General features: G+C 41.0%; 3 protein-coding genes across 5 annotated transcripts; all 3 read right to left on the bottom strand.

Annotated features, from left to right (window-relative positions):
* Positions 1-1057: 1057 nt before the first annotated feature.
* On the bottom strand, positions 1058-7862 carry elovl8a (ELOVL fatty acid elongase 8a). The gene is made up of 7 exons (XM_053438927.1): positions 7784-7862; positions 4443-4630; positions 3700-3780; positions 3405-3461; positions 3080-3194; positions 2834-2961; positions 1058-1344 (listed from the first exon to the last, which is right to left on the bottom strand). Exons 1-7 carry the CDS (start codon positions 7860-7862, stop codon positions 1180-1182), a joined length of 813 nt encoding a protein of 270 aa, XP_053294902.1. The 3' UTR covers positions 1058-1179.
* selenop2 (selenoprotein P2) lies at positions 7588-11183 on the bottom strand. 3 transcript variants are annotated; one of them, XM_053437489.1, is made up of 6 exons: positions 11024-11183; positions 10074-10319; positions 9067-9279; positions 8589-8697; positions 8349-8488; positions 7588-8249 (listed from the first exon to the last, which is right to left on the bottom strand). In XM_053437489.1, exons 2-6 carry the CDS (start codon positions 10298-10300, stop codon positions 8141-8143), a joined length of 798 nt encoding a protein of 265 aa, XP_053293464.1. In that variant the 5' UTR covers positions 10301-10319; positions 11024-11183; the 3' UTR covers positions 7588-8140. The 3 variants fall into 3 exon arrangements, with proteins under 3 accessions (XP_053293464.1, XP_053293465.1, XP_053293463.1); XM_053437490.1 differs by having other exon boundaries at positions 8352-8488; XM_053437488.1 differs by having other exon boundaries at positions 7588-8488.
* A 2111-nt stretch (positions 11184-13294) lies between these two features.
* On the bottom strand, positions 13295-17921 carry si:ch73-382f3.1 (uncharacterized protein LOC100151273 homolog). The gene is made up of 4 exons (XM_053437487.1): positions 17487-17921; positions 15695-15854; positions 14847-15022; positions 13295-14400 (listed from the first exon to the last, which is right to left on the bottom strand). Exons 1-4 carry the CDS (start codon positions 17634-17636, stop codon positions 14017-14019), a joined length of 870 nt encoding a protein of 289 aa, XP_053293462.1. The 5' UTR covers positions 17637-17921; the 3' UTR covers positions 13295-14016.
* Positions 17922-18010: the final 89 nt, after the last annotated feature.

Genomic DNA, 18010 nt, shown 5'->3' with positions numbered 1-18010 from the left:
TTTACAAGTCCTCTAAGCCATTCAGACTGAACAACTTCTGCTTTAAATCCTCGGATGTTTAAGGGGCGATTGTGTGAAATTCCACAAGTTGCCACTTTGTGCTGATTGGTATTAAAATGAGTCGCCTGAGTAGCTGCCTGTGGAACTTTTGATTCAGTCACTTCAAAGTGCCTTTTCATGTGCTGTTTTGTTATTTTGTCCACCCCCCCTGTTGAGTTTGGAACAGAGGATATTCAAAACCAATATGCTGCCGGAGATAAAAGTAGTGGAATAGATAGTGAACAGAATGGGAATATGTGATGGTGGCTGAGGGAATATATTGCACGGGCTAAGAGATATGGATAATTCAGTCACTCCTCTAATGGTGCTTTCATTTCTGTCCACAAGGGGGAGCGGAACGGGACACAGGCGACTATGTTTCTACACCATGGACAGATGGAGCAGCGGGGGTTGTGGGCTGGGGTCTCCCCATTGGTAAGAGGAATTAAACTGGGTAGGGGGACCCTGGTGTATAAAAGAGGGGAGGAATACAAGGAGAGCAGGTGACATTGGCCGAGCAGAGAAGAAGAACACAGAAGATGGCAGTAATGCACCCTTGACGCTGGTTGCCACCCGCAAATAAACCATACAAGGAAGAAAAAGAAGAAGAAGATGGAGAGAAGGATACAGACCTAATAGCAGCTATCAGCCGATTGGCTGTGACTCCCAGCCAATGGGGGAAAGAGAAGAATCAAGCGACTCCAATAGTGATTAGAAGGTCTCATCTATTAAGTGCTGGGGGGAGGGGAGACATGAATCACGGCTTAATGTATGCTGACTGTTTGTGGGTAAAAATAGTATGAATGTATAAAGAGACTCGTAAGTCTAGTAAACATCTCCTCTGTGTAAAAGGCAAAACATATTTCATCAAAATAATTATAAAACATTTTTGGTTTTATTTAAAAAAAATCACAAATATTGTATTTTTATATACATAACGTATGTATACACATGAACAATACAGTCATTAACATAACCTAATGATCATGAAGTAATTAACATAACAGAGAAGAGATGTGGCCTCTCCTTCGCCCGCCTCTGGATAACCTCCCTGGTCCCAAACTCCTCTCAGCTCTTTTCTCTGCCTCCACGTTCAGCATTGGATGGAACCAGATCGTTTCCTTCTTCATCCCCTCACGTCTACGTGGTCTTCTTCTTGTCCAGGTAGCTGCGGTAATAGAAGTTACTGAAAAGTGCGATGAGGCTGAGAGAGTAGGCGAACACCACCACGTTCATGGAGTCGGGGAAGTCGCAGTCAGCAAACAGGTTGTAGGTGGTGTGGAGGGTGACGATGAAGAACTGGAGCTGGGAGGGCGAGAGACGGACAGGACAGGAGAAATAATAGAAAGAGACAAACACTTTTTTTTTAGTTTTCCTATTGATTCAAATTACATGGTACAAAATTATATCATGTTAATAATACACATAATATTATTATTACTATTTCTGCCATGATGTCGTTACTATCTGGTCCACATTAATATTATGTAGTATTCCTAGTGTTATTCAATAATTTAACAAAAACGTTGATTAAAGGATGAATTTGAATGATAACCCTATCATTTATTTATTTAAAAAGCGCCTTTGATTAGCTGTACTGCTTGGCTCTAGTCTTGCAATAAAACAATGGATAATATAAATAAACGATTTTGATAGACACAAACACGGAATCCCTTTTATACTGTGTATCAGCAGCTGGTGAAAGAGCAAATAGTCAATATGAATAACTTGATTCTAGCTTTATAGTAAAAGAGCCGTAGTTAGCTAGAGTGCTGAGAACCAGGATGAGCAGACACTCACATGAACATCAGTCGAATTTAGCTAGAAAGTGCAGGATGACCCTTGTGTATACACTCATCTGTGACCTATGTGCTACACAGAGTTTCTATCGACTTCCCCTGCCAGGTATTGTGTGTTTGAACGAACATAATTAAAGCTGTGCATCTTACTATGCGTCCCCCCCCCCCTAAATGTATATAATAAGTACCTCTAAAACACAGAAGGACCCCCCCCCACACACACACACACACACATACACACACACACACATTCACAGACAGATAAATACCATCTCTAATCTCCCCAATCAACTCAACTATCTTGGCTTCAGTTCACTGAATTGTGAAGCCAGCTGTAATGAAGGCTTCGGGGGGGTCATGTCTAAGGTCAGTAGTATTATTGTTACATAATGGCAGTCAGCCACCGTACTGACCCATATATGCTGCGGCCATGTAGAAGGACAAACACTAAAGGCTGCATTGTTGCTTCATCAAGTCAATAAAAAGAAAACAGATGGTCCAGTAGTTGCTGTATCTGAGGCGCATCAGTGCCGCTAATCTGTCTAGCAATGCCAACCCAGCCAGAACAATGACAAGCCAAGCAGGAGGTCTCCACGTCTCCCCCCCCCCCAGCTTCCAGCACATCCTGAGAGGAGGTTTCTTCAACAGTTTCCAGGAGCTATCGTTTCGCAGCGACAGACATGAAACAAACTTGCTTGAACAGGGTAACTTGCACAAACTTGCTTATAATACAGAGTAAGTGCAAAATAGAAGTAAAAACAGAAATGAAAATAAAACAAGTAAAATACAATAAGAAAGTAAAATATGATGAAATAAAGTAAGTTGGTGAAACAAAACAGGTTGTCAAATAAAATAAGTAGCTAAATAAAGTATGTAGGTAAAATACAATAAGTAAGTGAAATAAGAGAAGTACCGAGTAATATCTTGAGATTAAAAAACATGATGTAAAGGCAAGGTTCAAAAAATCAAACACACACACAGAGGCAGATACTGACCAACTGCAGGGAAGTGAGGTAGCGTTTCCACCACAGGTATTTGGTCATGCTCGGCCCCAGAGCAGCCAGGCCATAGTACAAATACATCAATACGTGGACCAGGGAGTTGATCAGACCAATCAGAAAGGCTGTGGACAGAAACGCAGGAGAACATTTGTCATGTGTTGTAGATAAATAGATATCATTTGTAAAAGTTGCTGTACTTTTGTGACATTTTGTGAGACTGGGCTGGTGGATCGTACTCACACTGGCCCCCAGCCACATATTTAACCCCGGCCCACCAGTTGAAGATCATGGTGGCGTGGTGGTAGATATGGAGGAAGGTCAGCTGACCGTTCTTCTTCCTTAGGATGAAAAATATCTGAGCCACACAAAACAAAAACAGGCAAACAGTAAGATAATGCAGCTATGTGTTTAAGCTGCAGGTACAGGAATACATGCATACACGTAAGCATGGATATGCAACTTTGATTTCTGAGTCTCATCATTTGTGATGGTTTAAACAACAAAGGAAACAGTTACAAATTAAAAATATAAATCTTTTGAAATATTCCAGAGTGTTTGTACTCACAGTGTCACTGAGCTCGATCACCTTGGAGAAGTAGAACCACCAGCATACTCTTGCCATCTGCACAACAGGAGGAAGATAATTATGTTGTCTCCTCATAATTCGCTGTTTAAATTTCATTTATATTCTATCATGTGGACTTTGTGTAAGCTTGCATATAGATGAATTCCTAAGAATGTGTTTAAACTGTAAATTTAAAGTATGAACATGTGGAGGGGTAATTTGAAGGCTGTGGGAGATCACGAGGGGCATTACGTGACAATTGTCCCATAAAGTAAGGTGTGTTAAACAGATTTACCCTCATGGCCGGCGGGCTGTCACTGTAGTCGACTGGCTGGCACAGCAGACTGTATCTGGCCAACCAGGAAGAGGCTGTGAACTGGAAAGACAAAGGCAGCTTTCATCTCTGCTTTGGTTTCTCTCGATCAGCACAGGGAGCTTTGATCCCGGTTTGTCACACAAAATTTGACTGTGAATGAGTGAAATCACTTCCTGTTTGACTGACAGTCGTCACAATTATCAGGGAACATAAAAAACGTGAGAGATGCCCTGAGATTTGACTGTCTGACCTCGTGGCTGTGGAGGAGCTATACTTGTTCTGCCACTGGGGGCAGCAGGAAAATGCTGTAAGCACACAACTGACAAATTGATTAGGTAACAGCTTCCTGTTTAAACAACCTACATTCACATTCCCTTGAAGTCCTATGACACTCAGACGGATTTTCCAGCAAATTATTTGTGGCCCTTGAACCAGATCCCTTCAGGGTTCTTAGAAACTTGGTTCTCTCCAGCTTACATTTCCATCAGTTTGATGTGACCCAATCTTCACCTGAAAATATCATACAACTTTGAAGACCAAATTACATATATCTGTTATTGTTCCATAAATCATATCCTCTAAAACCTTAAGACCAGGTCAGATGGGTTAGGTTTGCCCAATCGAGTTGTTCTGATCATTCTGCAGGTTCAAATGTAGTTGACATACTCCAGATTATGTGTCAACATCTTGTACAAATGTCCCCACGCACAGTACAGCAGTACCTCATAGAACATGTAGGCAGACAGGCAGACCATGGCAAAGTTGTACACGATCAGGACAGGTTTGAGGTTTACTGGCTGCCTCTTGGCCATCAGCTTAGGCCCTGCCCATATGATGAGCAGGTAACACAGGAAGATGCAGCCGATTGGAACAGGAGAATAGACCAGCAGCCAGCCGTCTGTCCTCTTGTCTGTGTGAGTAAGAGAGAGTCAGACGAGCAGAAGTCAAGGCAAACATTCTGCTGATGTCTCCACGTAAAACAATCTAACACTACATCAACGAAATAAATGAGTAGTTACACTGATGTGATACAGGTTAAGACTTGCCTCCATTGTCCAGAATCCTTTGGTAGAGTAGTTGGATTTTCTGCCACAGGGCGAGAGACTGGACACCCTGAGACTCAGAAACACACAAGCAGGGGAAATTATTTTTCATTGATAAATTTCTACCCAGAAAATACATATTATGTTTAAAAACAACATTTGGGAGCGATACCACCTGAAATAATGATACAGTCTTCCTCCCTCAAAGAGTTGTATTCAGAGACACTGATAAGCCAAAAGACTTCACAACTAATATGATGGGAAGTTTTTCATTTCTTTTTACTTTATTTACATGTTGTTCATTTAATTGTTCCTATACAATGTTGTCATTGTGTCTCATTAAATAAAGGCTTTGATTATAATTTAGTTTGAATGTTAATCAAAGACAACAAATTAAAGATTAAAAATTAATAAGAAAATATACACAAGAAACATCAGCAGGAAAAAGTATAATCCATATATTCCTAAACTGTAACTTCCTTTGAAAGGCCTTAAAGAACACTGGTACAAAATTTGATTAAACCGCCCAGAGATGATCTGGATTATAGTTCAAGGATTATGTTCACTAATCCAAACGTGTCTCTTGATAATGGATAATAACTCATAATCCTGTTGATGAGCGGCTGCCTAATGTGGACAACAGGGCGATTAACGTGGGACAGTGCTGCCACCTTGCGTTTGCAGGTGAAATGTCTGCATACAACAGGTCACTTCGGCTCTTCCTCGTCCTCCTTCATATTTCACACAGACCTGAGTTTGCAAATGTATGCTGTTTGCGCTTTTTGCGCCACCTTGTGGTGAGTGGTGGTTGAGTTGTGGTCTTTTTTATTGCTCTGCAAGCGTTCACTAAATACGTTTAAAATTGAACATTTGGGGGAACAAAATAAAACTAAACTAAACACAAAATTACAACGATATATTAGTGTTTCTCCACTCAAATTAAATACTGCATGTGCAGGAAATATATCAATATATAGCAATTGAACATTTAAGATGCTTTCTAAAAAAGTGTGGGGATGCAGATACTTAACATCTCATAATGCATAAATGCTGGCATATTTTATCTGACTGCTTAAAGAAGATAGTGTCAGAATCTTAAATTACAAACAGAGTTTTTAAGGGTGGGTATACGTAAAATAACACCATCGTCTTTTCTTCTCTTCTCACTAACAATAAAGTAACCATGGTACCACATCCAAGGAATACCATAATATACTGCCATATCATTTACATGTGTTATTTTAATTATTTCACAAAATAGCACAATTAAAAGGCCACTCACTCTGTTTAGTTCACAGTTTTTTCAGCGGAAATCTTTACGACATATACCCTCAATTCACAGTATAATGCAATATGTATACAGTCTTTGGAAAGAAGAATCACAAAAACAGCATAACAGGGGCAGTAAAATAAAACAAATATTTAGACAAACTGTATTTTTTGATGGTCATTAGGTGTAAACCATAATCATCTTAAAGAGAAAAGGCTTGAAATATTTCACTTTGCATGTAATGAATCTAGAATATTTGAAAGTTTACGTTTTTGAGATTTAACTTGCACAAATGTAAGAACTGTTCCACCTGAATCAAATACATTTTGTTCAACATTCTGCCACTGAGTGTGTGTTGCAGTAGTTGTTGCAGTGCAGATACCGAGTGTCCTAAGAAGGAGGAGGCCGTGTGCACGAAGCTAAGTAGTTTAGCTCCTCCTGGGTTTACGGAGGGAAATCCCTCACAGAGCAACAACCTGCTGAGCTGCATGTCCAAGAACAACAAGACCACAGCTACATGGCAATATATGAAAATCAGCAAGGAAATATTATGGTTAAAAAATGACCACTGTTTCAATGAGCAGTCCACAGTACATTACTATACATCAAGATAATATACAGTGTTAACAGTTGTGCTGTTCATCTGATTAAGTCACATGCAGGCAGCCATACAAAATGGAGACTATTAGTTATCTTTCATCATATTTTATTAATGCTAATAATCTGGTGTGATATTAAGATCAAGTACAACGAAATAGTAAAGATGCAGAAAAGATAAACAGATTTTGGACAGCTCTGAGAGAGTGAGCTCACCTTCATTCTGACGCTTCAGATTGTTCTCCTCAGGTTATCCACCGGTCAAACGGCGGCTGCATCTCAGCTGCGTGTTCAGCAGCACTGAGGATCAGCCACCTGTTGGTCAGCCCTCTCTCTCTCTCTCTCTCTCTCTCTCTCTCTCTCTCTCTCTCTCTCTCTCTCTCTCAGTGCATGTTCCCTTACACCACTGTAGCAACTTAATAATTTTAAGCTAAATCCCATTGAACACAGTTTCTAGTGAAATTCAGATTTAACCATTTATCGGTAATATGTATTACATTATAAGTAACATTATTATTACTATAAAGGTATATATAATAAAATAATTCCTGATGTCTGATAGTCCGATGTCATAAGTTGTTTCTGTATTGTTTTGGAGCCAGAGTCTGTACAGTCCTGATAGTCAGTCTCAGCTGTCAATCATGACATTTCCCCTTGTTTTTATGACATCAAATATCAAATGACAGAAACCCTTTTTGAGAACTTTGTTTTTCACCGTTAATTAATTAATCTATTAATCCATTTTTGTCTACTTATTTGGTAATTTATTTTGACTTTTTTAATTTGGTCTATCTCCCATCCACTAACACAGAGGGTCAGCCACCAGGGGACAATTGAGACGCTTTGGCTTCTTTTATTTTCTTCTGTTGTCCATCTTTATGTACAGTTTATGTTTTTGAACCCATGATGCATTGCGACAAACAGTCAAACTTTATAAAAAAATGCCAGAACAATAACTTATTTCAAACAATTTACTGGTAAAACTACATCAATGTGTTAGAGTGTAGTCTGTACAATCATTAGTAAAATATGGAACTTAAGTCAGGTTACAATCAGAAGCAGAGGAGGACAGGGCATCATCCAGCAGGAAGAACGGATTCATGGGAGCTCAAGCTGAATCTGGAGGAGAAGGGAATCCAGTTTGAACAGTTACCAGACTGAGGTCTGCTCTGCTGCACTTCACACTGTCCTCCTTCTCTGTGTGAGCGACATGTCCTGTTGGTCCTCCTCATCTCTCCACACACATCCATCTGCAGCCTCCTGCAGGCAGGTTTACCACCGCAGACTTCATAAAGTAGAGAAGATGGAGCAGGACCGCCTGGTTCGTCCACAGAGGAGCACGGGGTGGATGTGTTGGAGGAGAGACCACAGTCTGATTACTGTTCAGAACAGATTCACCCACTCAGTGGACAGCTGTCTACCTGCAGACTCTAAAGAGTTTTAATGAAAAAAAGATACAAAGTCATCAGAATAAAGAAAATGAAACAAGTTAGTGAAACTTTCTAATTTGCTAATGATGGTGTTGATGATGAAGTTTCTGAGTTTTATTTTGGCTCATATCTTGATTCCCCTGAATTGTATGATGGTTATGGTGGTCGTGTTGGTGATGATGATGATGAGGATGATGGTGCTGAGTTTGATCTTGGCTCGTATCTTGATGCTGGGACTGATTCTCCTGAATTGTATGATGGGAATGGTGGTCGTGTTGGTGATGATGATGATGATGATGGATGTGTTGATGTGTTACAGGTTGTTTGTCCCCCTCTGGATCTGTGGGTAATGTAGTTGTGTGGTTGATGTTCAGTTCTGACTCATTCTTCATGCTGCTGCTCCTCCCACTTGGTAGAGTGGAGTTAGCCTGGGAAAGATCAAATACTTGTTATATTATATTATATTTTGCTGCAGTAAGTGCAGTCATTTCTCCACTTGGTAGCAGCACAACAATTGGGATTACTCACAGAGCAGTTGCAGATGTCTTTCTGATAAGTGGCTCTGACTGCAGCCTCTACATAGGGATAATGCAGGAAACTGTACGGTAGCACTATGTGGAAGGTGAGGAGACCGCACCTGGAGTAAAAAGACAAAGACAGGGAGAATCGAAATGCTGAAAGGGGTGACTCATGATCCACAAAATGATGCATAGACAGATGATGTTTTTTTTAATTCATTTTCCTGTGCAGGCGTTGGTTAAAAAACAAGATCCTGGCCATTACGAAGCAAAGTCTTTTTTCACATAAGGATTTAAAATATTTCCCTAGAGGAACTCTCAACTATAATCCAAATGTTTTTGTTATGTTCTACTTACATGGAGCAAGGTAAAAAGAGATCACAAGAGAGCCTGAAAGCACAGCTTGTGCAACTACTATTTTACTGTATGTTTGCTCTCTAGTCTTATCAAAGAGCTAAACACTACCGGGGTTGTTGGCTGGTCCTTACCTATCATAAACCAGGAAGTCATCTTTGTCACCATCCAGAACCTCCCACACGTCATCCTGAAAGACCGACTGCTGGTAAACAGGAACACCAGGTGGCGCTCTTCTCTCCAGTTCCCAGTACATTGCCCTAGAATGAGCCTCTTGATCGTTCACTATCATGAAGGACACCTCGGTCAGGTTGCTGCGGTTCAGCTTGTCACGCAGGCCCCCAATTCTGCAGAGAGAGAAGAGATGATGTCATAGGGGATGAAGGCTGTAAAGTCTTGATAGGTGGAAATTAAGTTTTTCATTTTTCGGTGCCGTAAAACATCAGTAGCATTCCGTCACACAATAGTGAATGTTCAGCAGATGAAAACTGACCCATTCACTTTACTTTTCACCATAAATATGAGCATGTTCAATTAACAGCGCTCTTTGCCCTGTCCCACTCCCCCCCAGCCCCAGCCCCAGCCCTTGGCCCTAACTCTTCATTTTAACATAAGAATAATACAGATAATATAGAAAGTGACCGTCCAGGGAAAGTTGCTCTGTCACGAGGAGAGCTGTACAAACGGTTGTGTGAGCTGTATTTATCAATTGTGTTCCTCAAGGTTAGTTTTTCAGACATTAAGCATGAAATACACTCACTAGTTTCTCCTTTTTTGCTTTACATTTTTGCTTTTGCCTAACTCTTCTAAACCACCCACCACCATGGAGTTTCTCTGTTGACCCCTGAATGTTGGTTTTAGGCAAGATTGTGCAAGAACCACTGGGCTGTGGTATGAGTCGGAGAGGGAATGGGGGCCGATCCCGGAACTTTTTTGTTTTTTTACGTTGCATTTTCTGATATTTTCACTTCACTCTTGATGAAAAACAATCATGCATCGTCCCCTAAAGAAGCATGTTTAGGGGACTGACTTCTACAAGGATGTGTACTTTTGTGAAGCTTGATTAAATGTAAACAGACTGTTGAAGGACTCAGGTATGCACTCCAATCAGTGCAATTCTAGTTACAGTTTATTTTCTTACTTGCTGGCCTGAGTGAGACAGAAGTGTCAGGTGGCCTTCAGGAGCACCACCACCACCACGTTTCCCAGCAGCTCCTGCATGGGAGCTTGTCCATTAATCTCCCAGTGGGGGGCGGGTTTGCAGATGCGAGAGGCGTCGTTGTCCCCTTCCACTAACAGAGTGATCTGCGAGGCCCACAGGACACTCGGCAGGGCCGCGCACAGCCACAGCAAAGAGAGCGAACGCATGGTCCTTCCCTAGATGTGTCTGGGGGGGGGGAATTAATGATTATCCAAGTTATTCTGACAAAAAATACTACCGATGCAGCATGCAGCTTTATAAACAAAAAATAAACAACCACAGATCTTAGCAGTCATATTAAAATGTCATAAATACAGCCTGCAGGCCTGCGTGTAGAGCAGCATGCACAGCTCTGATCTCAAAGCAGCATGCTTTTGGCAGGTTTCTTCTTCCCTGGACCAAATGAGCCACTGAGTCTGATCCCAGAATGATTAAAAAAGGGCACACTCTTTGTCTCTGTTATCACATGCGGGGATAATCAGCAAAACGAGCTCACAATGGGGTGAATGCCAACAGAGAGAAGAATGTCAGGACAATTGGTCAGACAGGCTGGCAGGCAGACAGACAGACAGACAAGAGGCAGGGACAGAGATATTCACAGCCACAAACTGAACTGTCTCTACAAATATGATCTGATGTTATGATCCATGTCGCGTTTGTGTCTTTTCTGGTAGTTGATTTTAAATTAGTTTAGTTATTAAATCAAAAACGTCTTCATCAGAGAACAATCTCACAGCCACCATGAAACAGGACTTTTTCCCGGTCCCAATTAATAATACATTTGAAACTTGGACCAGTGTAAAACAAAGCTTATCAATTTGATGCAAAAGCTGATTGTTTAATTGGTCAAATAGGTCTTATGATACAGATGTAAAGAAGGAGACCCTTACCTCTGCCTCTGTGGCTCTGTCCTGTGACCCACAAACACACAGTTGTTTTTAAAGCTTGCTTTACCAAGCACTTCCCCCAAATCAGAGAACGAGAGAAAGAGAGGGAGAGAGAGAGAGAGAGAGAGAGAGTGATGTGTACAACTCTACCATCACTGGCATGGTCCCCTCCCTCCCAACAGTACACTGTGACATGACATCACACATGGACTCCTTACGGGGAAGTTAGATTTAAAAATCACTTTGTCTGAATTCCCTGGTCTCATTAGGACTTTTGTCTCTGCAGAGTTTCAGCCAAACCAAATAAACAGGGCTGTTACAAAACATAAATTATATGAATGATAAATCAGCAGTTGAAGCAGAATCTCACAAAGAATCTCACTCTCATCTAAACAGAGGCTGAAAAAGAATGAATGGCACGACAATCATGCTGAAAAAAAAAATATGAATGAATTCACCTAAAGGTCTGAATCAAGAACAGATAGAATTGAATTAACAATACAAAATAGTCAGAAGTATAGCATAAGCATAGTAGAAGTGTTAATTCAGCAGTTTTTCGATCTCATTGTTCAGTAATGTTTCTTCCCCCGAGTGAAAAACTAGAATTTCACAGAATCGCTGTACTATTGACCGTTTTCGAAATCTACACACTCCAATCGATGATCACATAAAGAAAAACAAGTAAAGTTCTTAAAGGTTTAATGGTTTTAATGGGGCTTTTCATTCTCTTTGTCAAGAGGGATTATTGAAGTGTCCATATCAGTATCCAGTCACAATGACAACACTGGATCAGACAGGCATCCCTTTGAAGCTCTGCATGCAGAAATCTGTAAGTTCATATGAAACAACTACATTAAAAGTACCAGCCAAAGTATTCAGTGCAGAATTAGTACATGAGGATAACTTAAAAAAAATAAAAAATAAAGTTTGGTTACTTTGGTTACAAATCTCAATTTCATGTAGTTGGCTGACAGCAGCCCTTCACAGACATATTGGTATTGATGTTTGTGTTTGCCAATATTCACCTAGATGAATAACATTATTTAACAGAATCAACAATGATCATTTAATTCTAAGTAATTGGATCAGTGGGACTATCTGTTTGTTCGATTCACTTCTTAAACAAAGGTGATCATTACAAAGTACTGCATTTACTATTAGGCTAACAGGCTACATGCTGCAGTTCTCGCAAAGGCTTTCAGCCATATGACTTTTAAGGAATTGTTATTATATCTCAGTAACATATTTTTCAACATTCATGGTCCCAAGAGAATAAATCCTAATGAGTCAGGTGATCCCCTGAGTTTCCCGTTAGCCCCGCCCTGAGGGTGACATTTGTAGTTTAATGTTACTTGACAGATGCAGCAACTACAGGAAGGATTTTGTACAGACATTCCTGTTCACCTCAGGATGAATTCTTATAACTTAATATTTCAGAGAGCGCTTCCATCAGGTTTAAAATGGAATTTTCCCAAAGTCGGATTTGACAAATATCTGAAAAAACAAAGGATATTTCCATTAGCAAAACTTCATGCTCTGTACTTATTTGCATATGTTAGCATGCTAAAATAAGATGGTGAACATACTAACTACACCTGATAAATATTAGCATGTTAGCATTGTCTTATGAGCACGTTAGCGTGATGTCCTTACTGAGCCTCTGACGATCTGCTGTTTATGCTTCAAAAGGAGTTTTTTGTGTTGTCCTATTGACCTCATTTCAGAGTACTATTTACTTTACTATGCATGAGTCAGGCTTTGGACTGTGTGGAGGTGAATGACACCATTACAAACAAGCCCACTGTTCCAATCATGTACGAAGCAAGACGCAAAAATCAATGATGATCCGCACCAGAGGGTCAAAGTGACTCACTGCAGATTTGTAATGTACAGATGCACAGTGCTTAATGCATTGATCAGTCCACATACACCAATGCAGCATTTGTTGTTTTGCTCCTTCAAGCACAATGTTATCTACGTTAAAGTTCAGCTCAGGCTACAAGCAGGCGGCCTAACCAACATCTTTAATGCGTGTGGCTGCTCAAAGTCCAGACTGTGCTGAAGTAAGATCCAGCCGTAGTATTATTGAGTTTAGAGATAAATTAAACAGAGGCAACACACATAAGCGTAATTTTGTGGTGAGGCCAACGATGCTGTTTATCTGATACCGTCCTTTACCTGATATGCAGCACAGGCCTACATGCACTGTGCACTTAGATTTAGTGAGATGTGTACGTTTCTCTCTCTCACATTCACGCAAAAAAACAAGAAAGGTCACTTTATGGCCACTTTATTTCATCACATAGCTAGTGTTTTGTGTACAATATCAAGTGACTTCTTTCATTGTCCTTGTGGTAAATGCACTGCTTTTTACCAATGAGGGGATTTTACAGATTTTAAAATGTGTCTGACCTTTTGGAGAACACAATTTTTTGATGTGATCGAAACAGGAAACAAGATTTAAGGAAATCAACCCTTAGTGTTTTGAGAACAGGTCAGTGTGCTTTTATTGTGCATGGAAACACAATCAGAGAAACCCTCAATACCCCAGGTGTGGAACACTTGGAACCCAAGCAATAAATTCAAATGGCTCTGTGCAAATTATGTTTATCTACACACAACACTCAACCCTAGTGGTAGTCTGCTTCCCAGACTACTACACAGTATGACTGGTCACATGTTCAAGCTTGTGCTGTTACGAAGCATCTCCATGCTAGGGTACACCAAGAGCGTAAAACGTAAGGGAGCTCCAAGCCCAAGCATCTCACAGAGCAAAGCTGTGTCTTCTTAGTGCAGATCAGAATCCCGACCTGTGAACTTTCAATGTCTGTCAAGAGAAGCATTTATATCGACACTTTAATCTTACAGAGATAAGAGAACGAGCATGAAGTGCCCTTCTTCTTTCCCTTGACAACACATCTGAAGATGTTTAACACAGCTGATCCTGCACATTCTTCCTTTGGCTCAAGTCAATAGACCCAAGTCAACTGCCAGCATCAGGACAAAACACCAATCAGTTCCTCCGCGTCATTGTCCCCAACAACCTGTGTGGGACTGTCACAGGTGGCCACGAGCCCGAGTCCCAGCTCTGCCAGCTCCTCACAGCTCATGTCAGTTGTCACCATGATCTTAGTCTCCAGGCGGTTACACAGAGTCCGGTATGAGGGTAAAGGGTATCCAAGCTCTCTCAGGTACTCGTAGCCTTTGGTGCCAACTGCGCAGCGGATCTTTCGGGCCTTCAGGATGGTCTCGGGAGACCAGACGGCCCGACGGGAGCGCTTGGTGAGGGACAGGGCGCGGACCTGGTCCTCGTACAGAAAGTTCTGGAGGCCCTTCTCGATCCGGTCCAGCCGATAAAGACGTTTCTTCATCTCCTCTGCCTGGCAGACACAGAGAGGAATTGTTTAAACAGGGCTAGAACAGTTAATAAGCATTTCTCCTTTGATAGTTTCTTGAATCAGAGTTAGAGCTAACAGATAATTATAGTTAAGCAGGTATATCCAGGTTGTAAATCCTTGAAAGCTTTAAAAAATAACCACCACATATTTCTGCACCAAGGTAAAAGGTGTAGCTCTTTTAAAGTATCTCTTTTAATATACTTATCTTTATTGGACACTTAAATGCTAGTATATGCATCCTTGTTAACTCGATTTATGTTTACTTATATTTTATTGAATAACTTTATTTTATACTTCTATTGCTTGTACCTTTATTTTATTGTATAGCTGTGTTTTAAATATCCTTAGTAAATCTTTATAACATTTTATTTTAGGATGACTTTCATAATTTAGTTGCGCTTGCACAATGACACTGTCATCCATCCTACCTCCTTCTGTAGCCTTGAAGTGTGCTGCATCTCCTGCTCCAACTGCTTCTTGAGGAGTTGACACTGTGTGCACGGCTGCTGGTCCTCGCCCGTCATGTCAGCATCCTCCTCGTCCATGCCGGGCAGAGGGGTGCGTCTGGCATAGCCATGGTCCCCAAAGTTCAGCTCCTTCTCCACTACAGATACAAAGCATTGTGTGGGTGGTGCTGAATTTCCTGCCTGGAATCTGGTACACTTTTAACGTCATGCCATCATTTTCAATAGATTGCTCCGTGTTGTGATGCCAAACTTAGAACACTAAGATGTTACAGGATAAATAACATTTATTTAACCAAGATGAAGGGTTTCTGATTATTTCAGTTGCCTCATAAACCTGGTGTAATCAGTTTAAGCCACTAGGGGGCAGCCAACGAACAAGCTGAAAACTACACAGTTCCCTATTTGCACATTGAGCAGACAAAACTGAATTTAACTTTCAATTGCAAGTATCCTTTAAAATCTGCTTTGGTCTCCATCAACTAAAACATGTGTCCCTACTCTGCTAAATGTTTGAATACATTTATTGACAAATGTCCGAGGATGGAGGCAAGGATCATTGTGTAGACTCTTTAACAACAATAAGCTAAAAGTGACAAAATGCTCTGTAGATTGTTATTACACAGAGCATTTCAATCCACTTTAAAATGACAAACCACCCAAAGAGTATTAGGAGTAAAGCTTGGAAATGAATTACTGCACGATACTAGGCTGTCTGTGGAGTAGTCAACTGGAAACAAAACATCTCCCAGCCCCTTAAAAGCTTCCTGAGAAAGCAGATGCGGTTGAGAACTTGGTGTATATTCAGTTACCAGGTTCGGGTTTCAGGGGCATCAGGATGTATGGAGCGGTGACTGCGGGGTACGGAGGCTCTCCAACACTGAACAGAGTAGGGATGGCATTGGGCTTCAGTTTCCTGCCCCCTGCTGGAGACCTGGCTATCTCCTCAAACTGGCTCTGCTCAAAGTGATCCTTGGAGAATCAACGAAGATAAAAGACACAGACACATGTGAACAGAAGTCAGTTTGGGATTGAATTGATCACTTAGAAAGCACTACATGGTCTGGCTCCACTTTATATTTCAGGCTTAATTCAAAGGAAAGGATGCTGTTATAGTTACTCTGGTTTTCGCTCCTCCGCTTAGGAATAAACTCCCCCTCGATTTCCAATCAGCAGAATCAGTGCCTGTGTCTAGGTCTGCCTGTTTGGAATGTTCGCTTGTCCTGTGTTAAATCTCTGGAGATACCTCAGAATTATTCTGTCATTAGTGAGTCCTCCTCAAACAGATCTACAATATACTGTGTGTGTTTATTGTTTGAGTGCGGAGCTTTTTAATAAACAGTCTATGGTGCATTGAAGATTTTATAGTCAATGGTGACCTAAAATGAAGCGGAATTGAAGTGAACTGTTCTCGTGTCAGGCTTTTATATAACCTTGTAATGATTTACTTAACTTGTGTTGTTTTCATTCATTGGATGTTGTCTATTTCGGAGGTCTGTTAAAATCAATTCTCTGTAATTCAGCACGATATAAAGCATTGTAGCAACTAAATGAAAGTTGTGCTTGTACTTGCAGACTTTACTTTGTAATTTCTAAAGAGGAAGTGATTCAATGAATGTTGTTGACATATTGGAGATCAGCACCGGCAACCACTGTGACTGTCTTTGTCAGTCCAATTTGGTGGGGGAAAAACAAACCAGTTATGCTAATGATCTGGCCAAATATTACTGGGCTGCCAAGTGACAACCACTGTTGTAGGTTCTACGAGGACTAAGATGAAGCGCCCACAGACAGCAAGGTGCCGATCGCCTGTTCATTCAAATGTACATTGATATTGAACGTATGATGTGTCCACATCACACCAAATTCAACACTGCACTTTCTTGGGGCATCAACAATATACATGTGAGTGTGAGACAGATGAGAAGAGCGATTCTCGAGGTATGCATTCGATTAATTATGAGATTGTTCTTATATCATCTAAATTGTTGTTCTTTTATCTGTTTGTTTTACAACATTGTTGAGTGGGGTCTGGCTTTTTTTATGTGCTTACTTTGCATACATACATAGTTCTTTAGGGCATCAATAACACTTTAGACAAAAAGGGGCGTTTCAGGGAAATATAACTATTATATTTCTCCAAAATTTCCCAAAAAAAAACTTGTATTCCTGGAGCCTTATAGATAAGGTGATTCCTTCCATTGAATAAATGTCATAGATGAGATCATACCAATCCTCTACTGATGGGGAATGCGGCTTCAACCATTTCTTTGAGATTGATTTTCTTGCAGCTACACCGCATTAAATGGGTATTTACTCGTTTTATTATCTTTCAGGGTTGACTGCAGAAATCCAAAGATGTGTTATTTTCTAATTGTCAGTATTATGCCAGAAGGACTTTACATTTGAACAGGCCCAGAACAAATGGTTGGGATTTGGTTCCAGGGAGACACAGTTTCTTATTCTGACAATTATAATAAGACAGATCATTTGAATGTCATGTAAACAGTGAGTCCAACATGTAGTCAGTGTGTGGGACTGGTTTTGGGGCTGCTGCAGTCTCTGTGCTGGTTGATGTTCACCTCGATCTCAGTGTGAACTCACCTGACACAGTCTGGAGTGAGCAGTGGGCTCGAAGTCTCGGCGACAGTTCAACACCCACTTCTTCTTCCGCACGGGGTCTTTGGGGAACCTGAACAGCTGTTTGCCGATGCTGGTGGAGTTGGAGCAGTTGGGAGCGGAGCAGCCTCCCATGGCAGCAGCAGCAGAGCACACAGCAGGGATCAGCTCTGGTGCAGCAGGTATGAAGTTAGCTTGTCTGTATCTGGAGCTCAGCTGGGGATGGGATCATCACTTCGTAGATAAGTACCCGCGCGTTGTAAAAGCGAGAAAAAGTTACACGTGCGTTAAATGTCCCCTGGTGGAAACCGGAGTGATGTCCTGCGGGTGTCTACATGGTATTTAATGAATACAGTTCAAATCAGTGAGTCTGAGGTAAAACCACTCTTACTTTGTTTGAGCCAAAATGGCGCACATCTCTTCGATGGTCGAGTGCAGTGACGATTTGTTTATGTGGGCCCGTTGTAGACGCCTGTCTGAAACTAGTTATTGAAAAGCAAACCCTCAAA

Source organism: Pleuronectes platessa, chromosome 13 (assembly GCF_947347685.1).
Source record: "Pleuronectes platessa chromosome 13, fPlePla1.1, whole genome shotgun sequence".
Taxonomy (NCBI): Eukaryota; Metazoa; Chordata; class Actinopteri; order Pleuronectiformes; family Pleuronectidae; genus Pleuronectes; species Pleuronectes platessa.
This window is presented reverse-complemented; position numbering and strand designations above follow the sequence as displayed.

Coding starts and splice junctions, on each gene's coding strand:
- si:ch73-382f3.1 (XM_053437487.1), bottom strand. CDS start 17,636: ATGGGAGGCTGCTCCGCTCCCAACTGCTCCAACTCCACCAGCATCGGC. Junction 15,023..15,694: donor GCCCCTGAAACCCGAACCTG/GTAACTGAATAT, acceptor TTGTATCTGTAG/TGGAGAAGGAGCTGAACTTT. Junction 14,401..14,846: donor CTTCAAGGCTACAGAAGGAG/GTAGGATGGATG, acceptor TGTGTCTGCCAG/GCAGAGGAGATGAAGAAACG.
- elovl8a (XM_053438927.1), bottom strand. CDS start 7,862: ATGAGGAGGACCAACAGGACATGTCGCTCACACAGAGAAGGAGGACAG. Junction 4,631..7,783: donor GCAGAGCAGACCTCAGTCTG/GTAACTGTTCAA, acceptor TTACTCACACAG/ACAAGAGGACAGACGGCTGG. Junction 1,345..2,833: donor ACCTCACTTCCCTGCAGTTG/GTCAGTATCTGC, acceptor TCGCCCTCCCAG/CTCCAGTTCTTCATCGTCAC.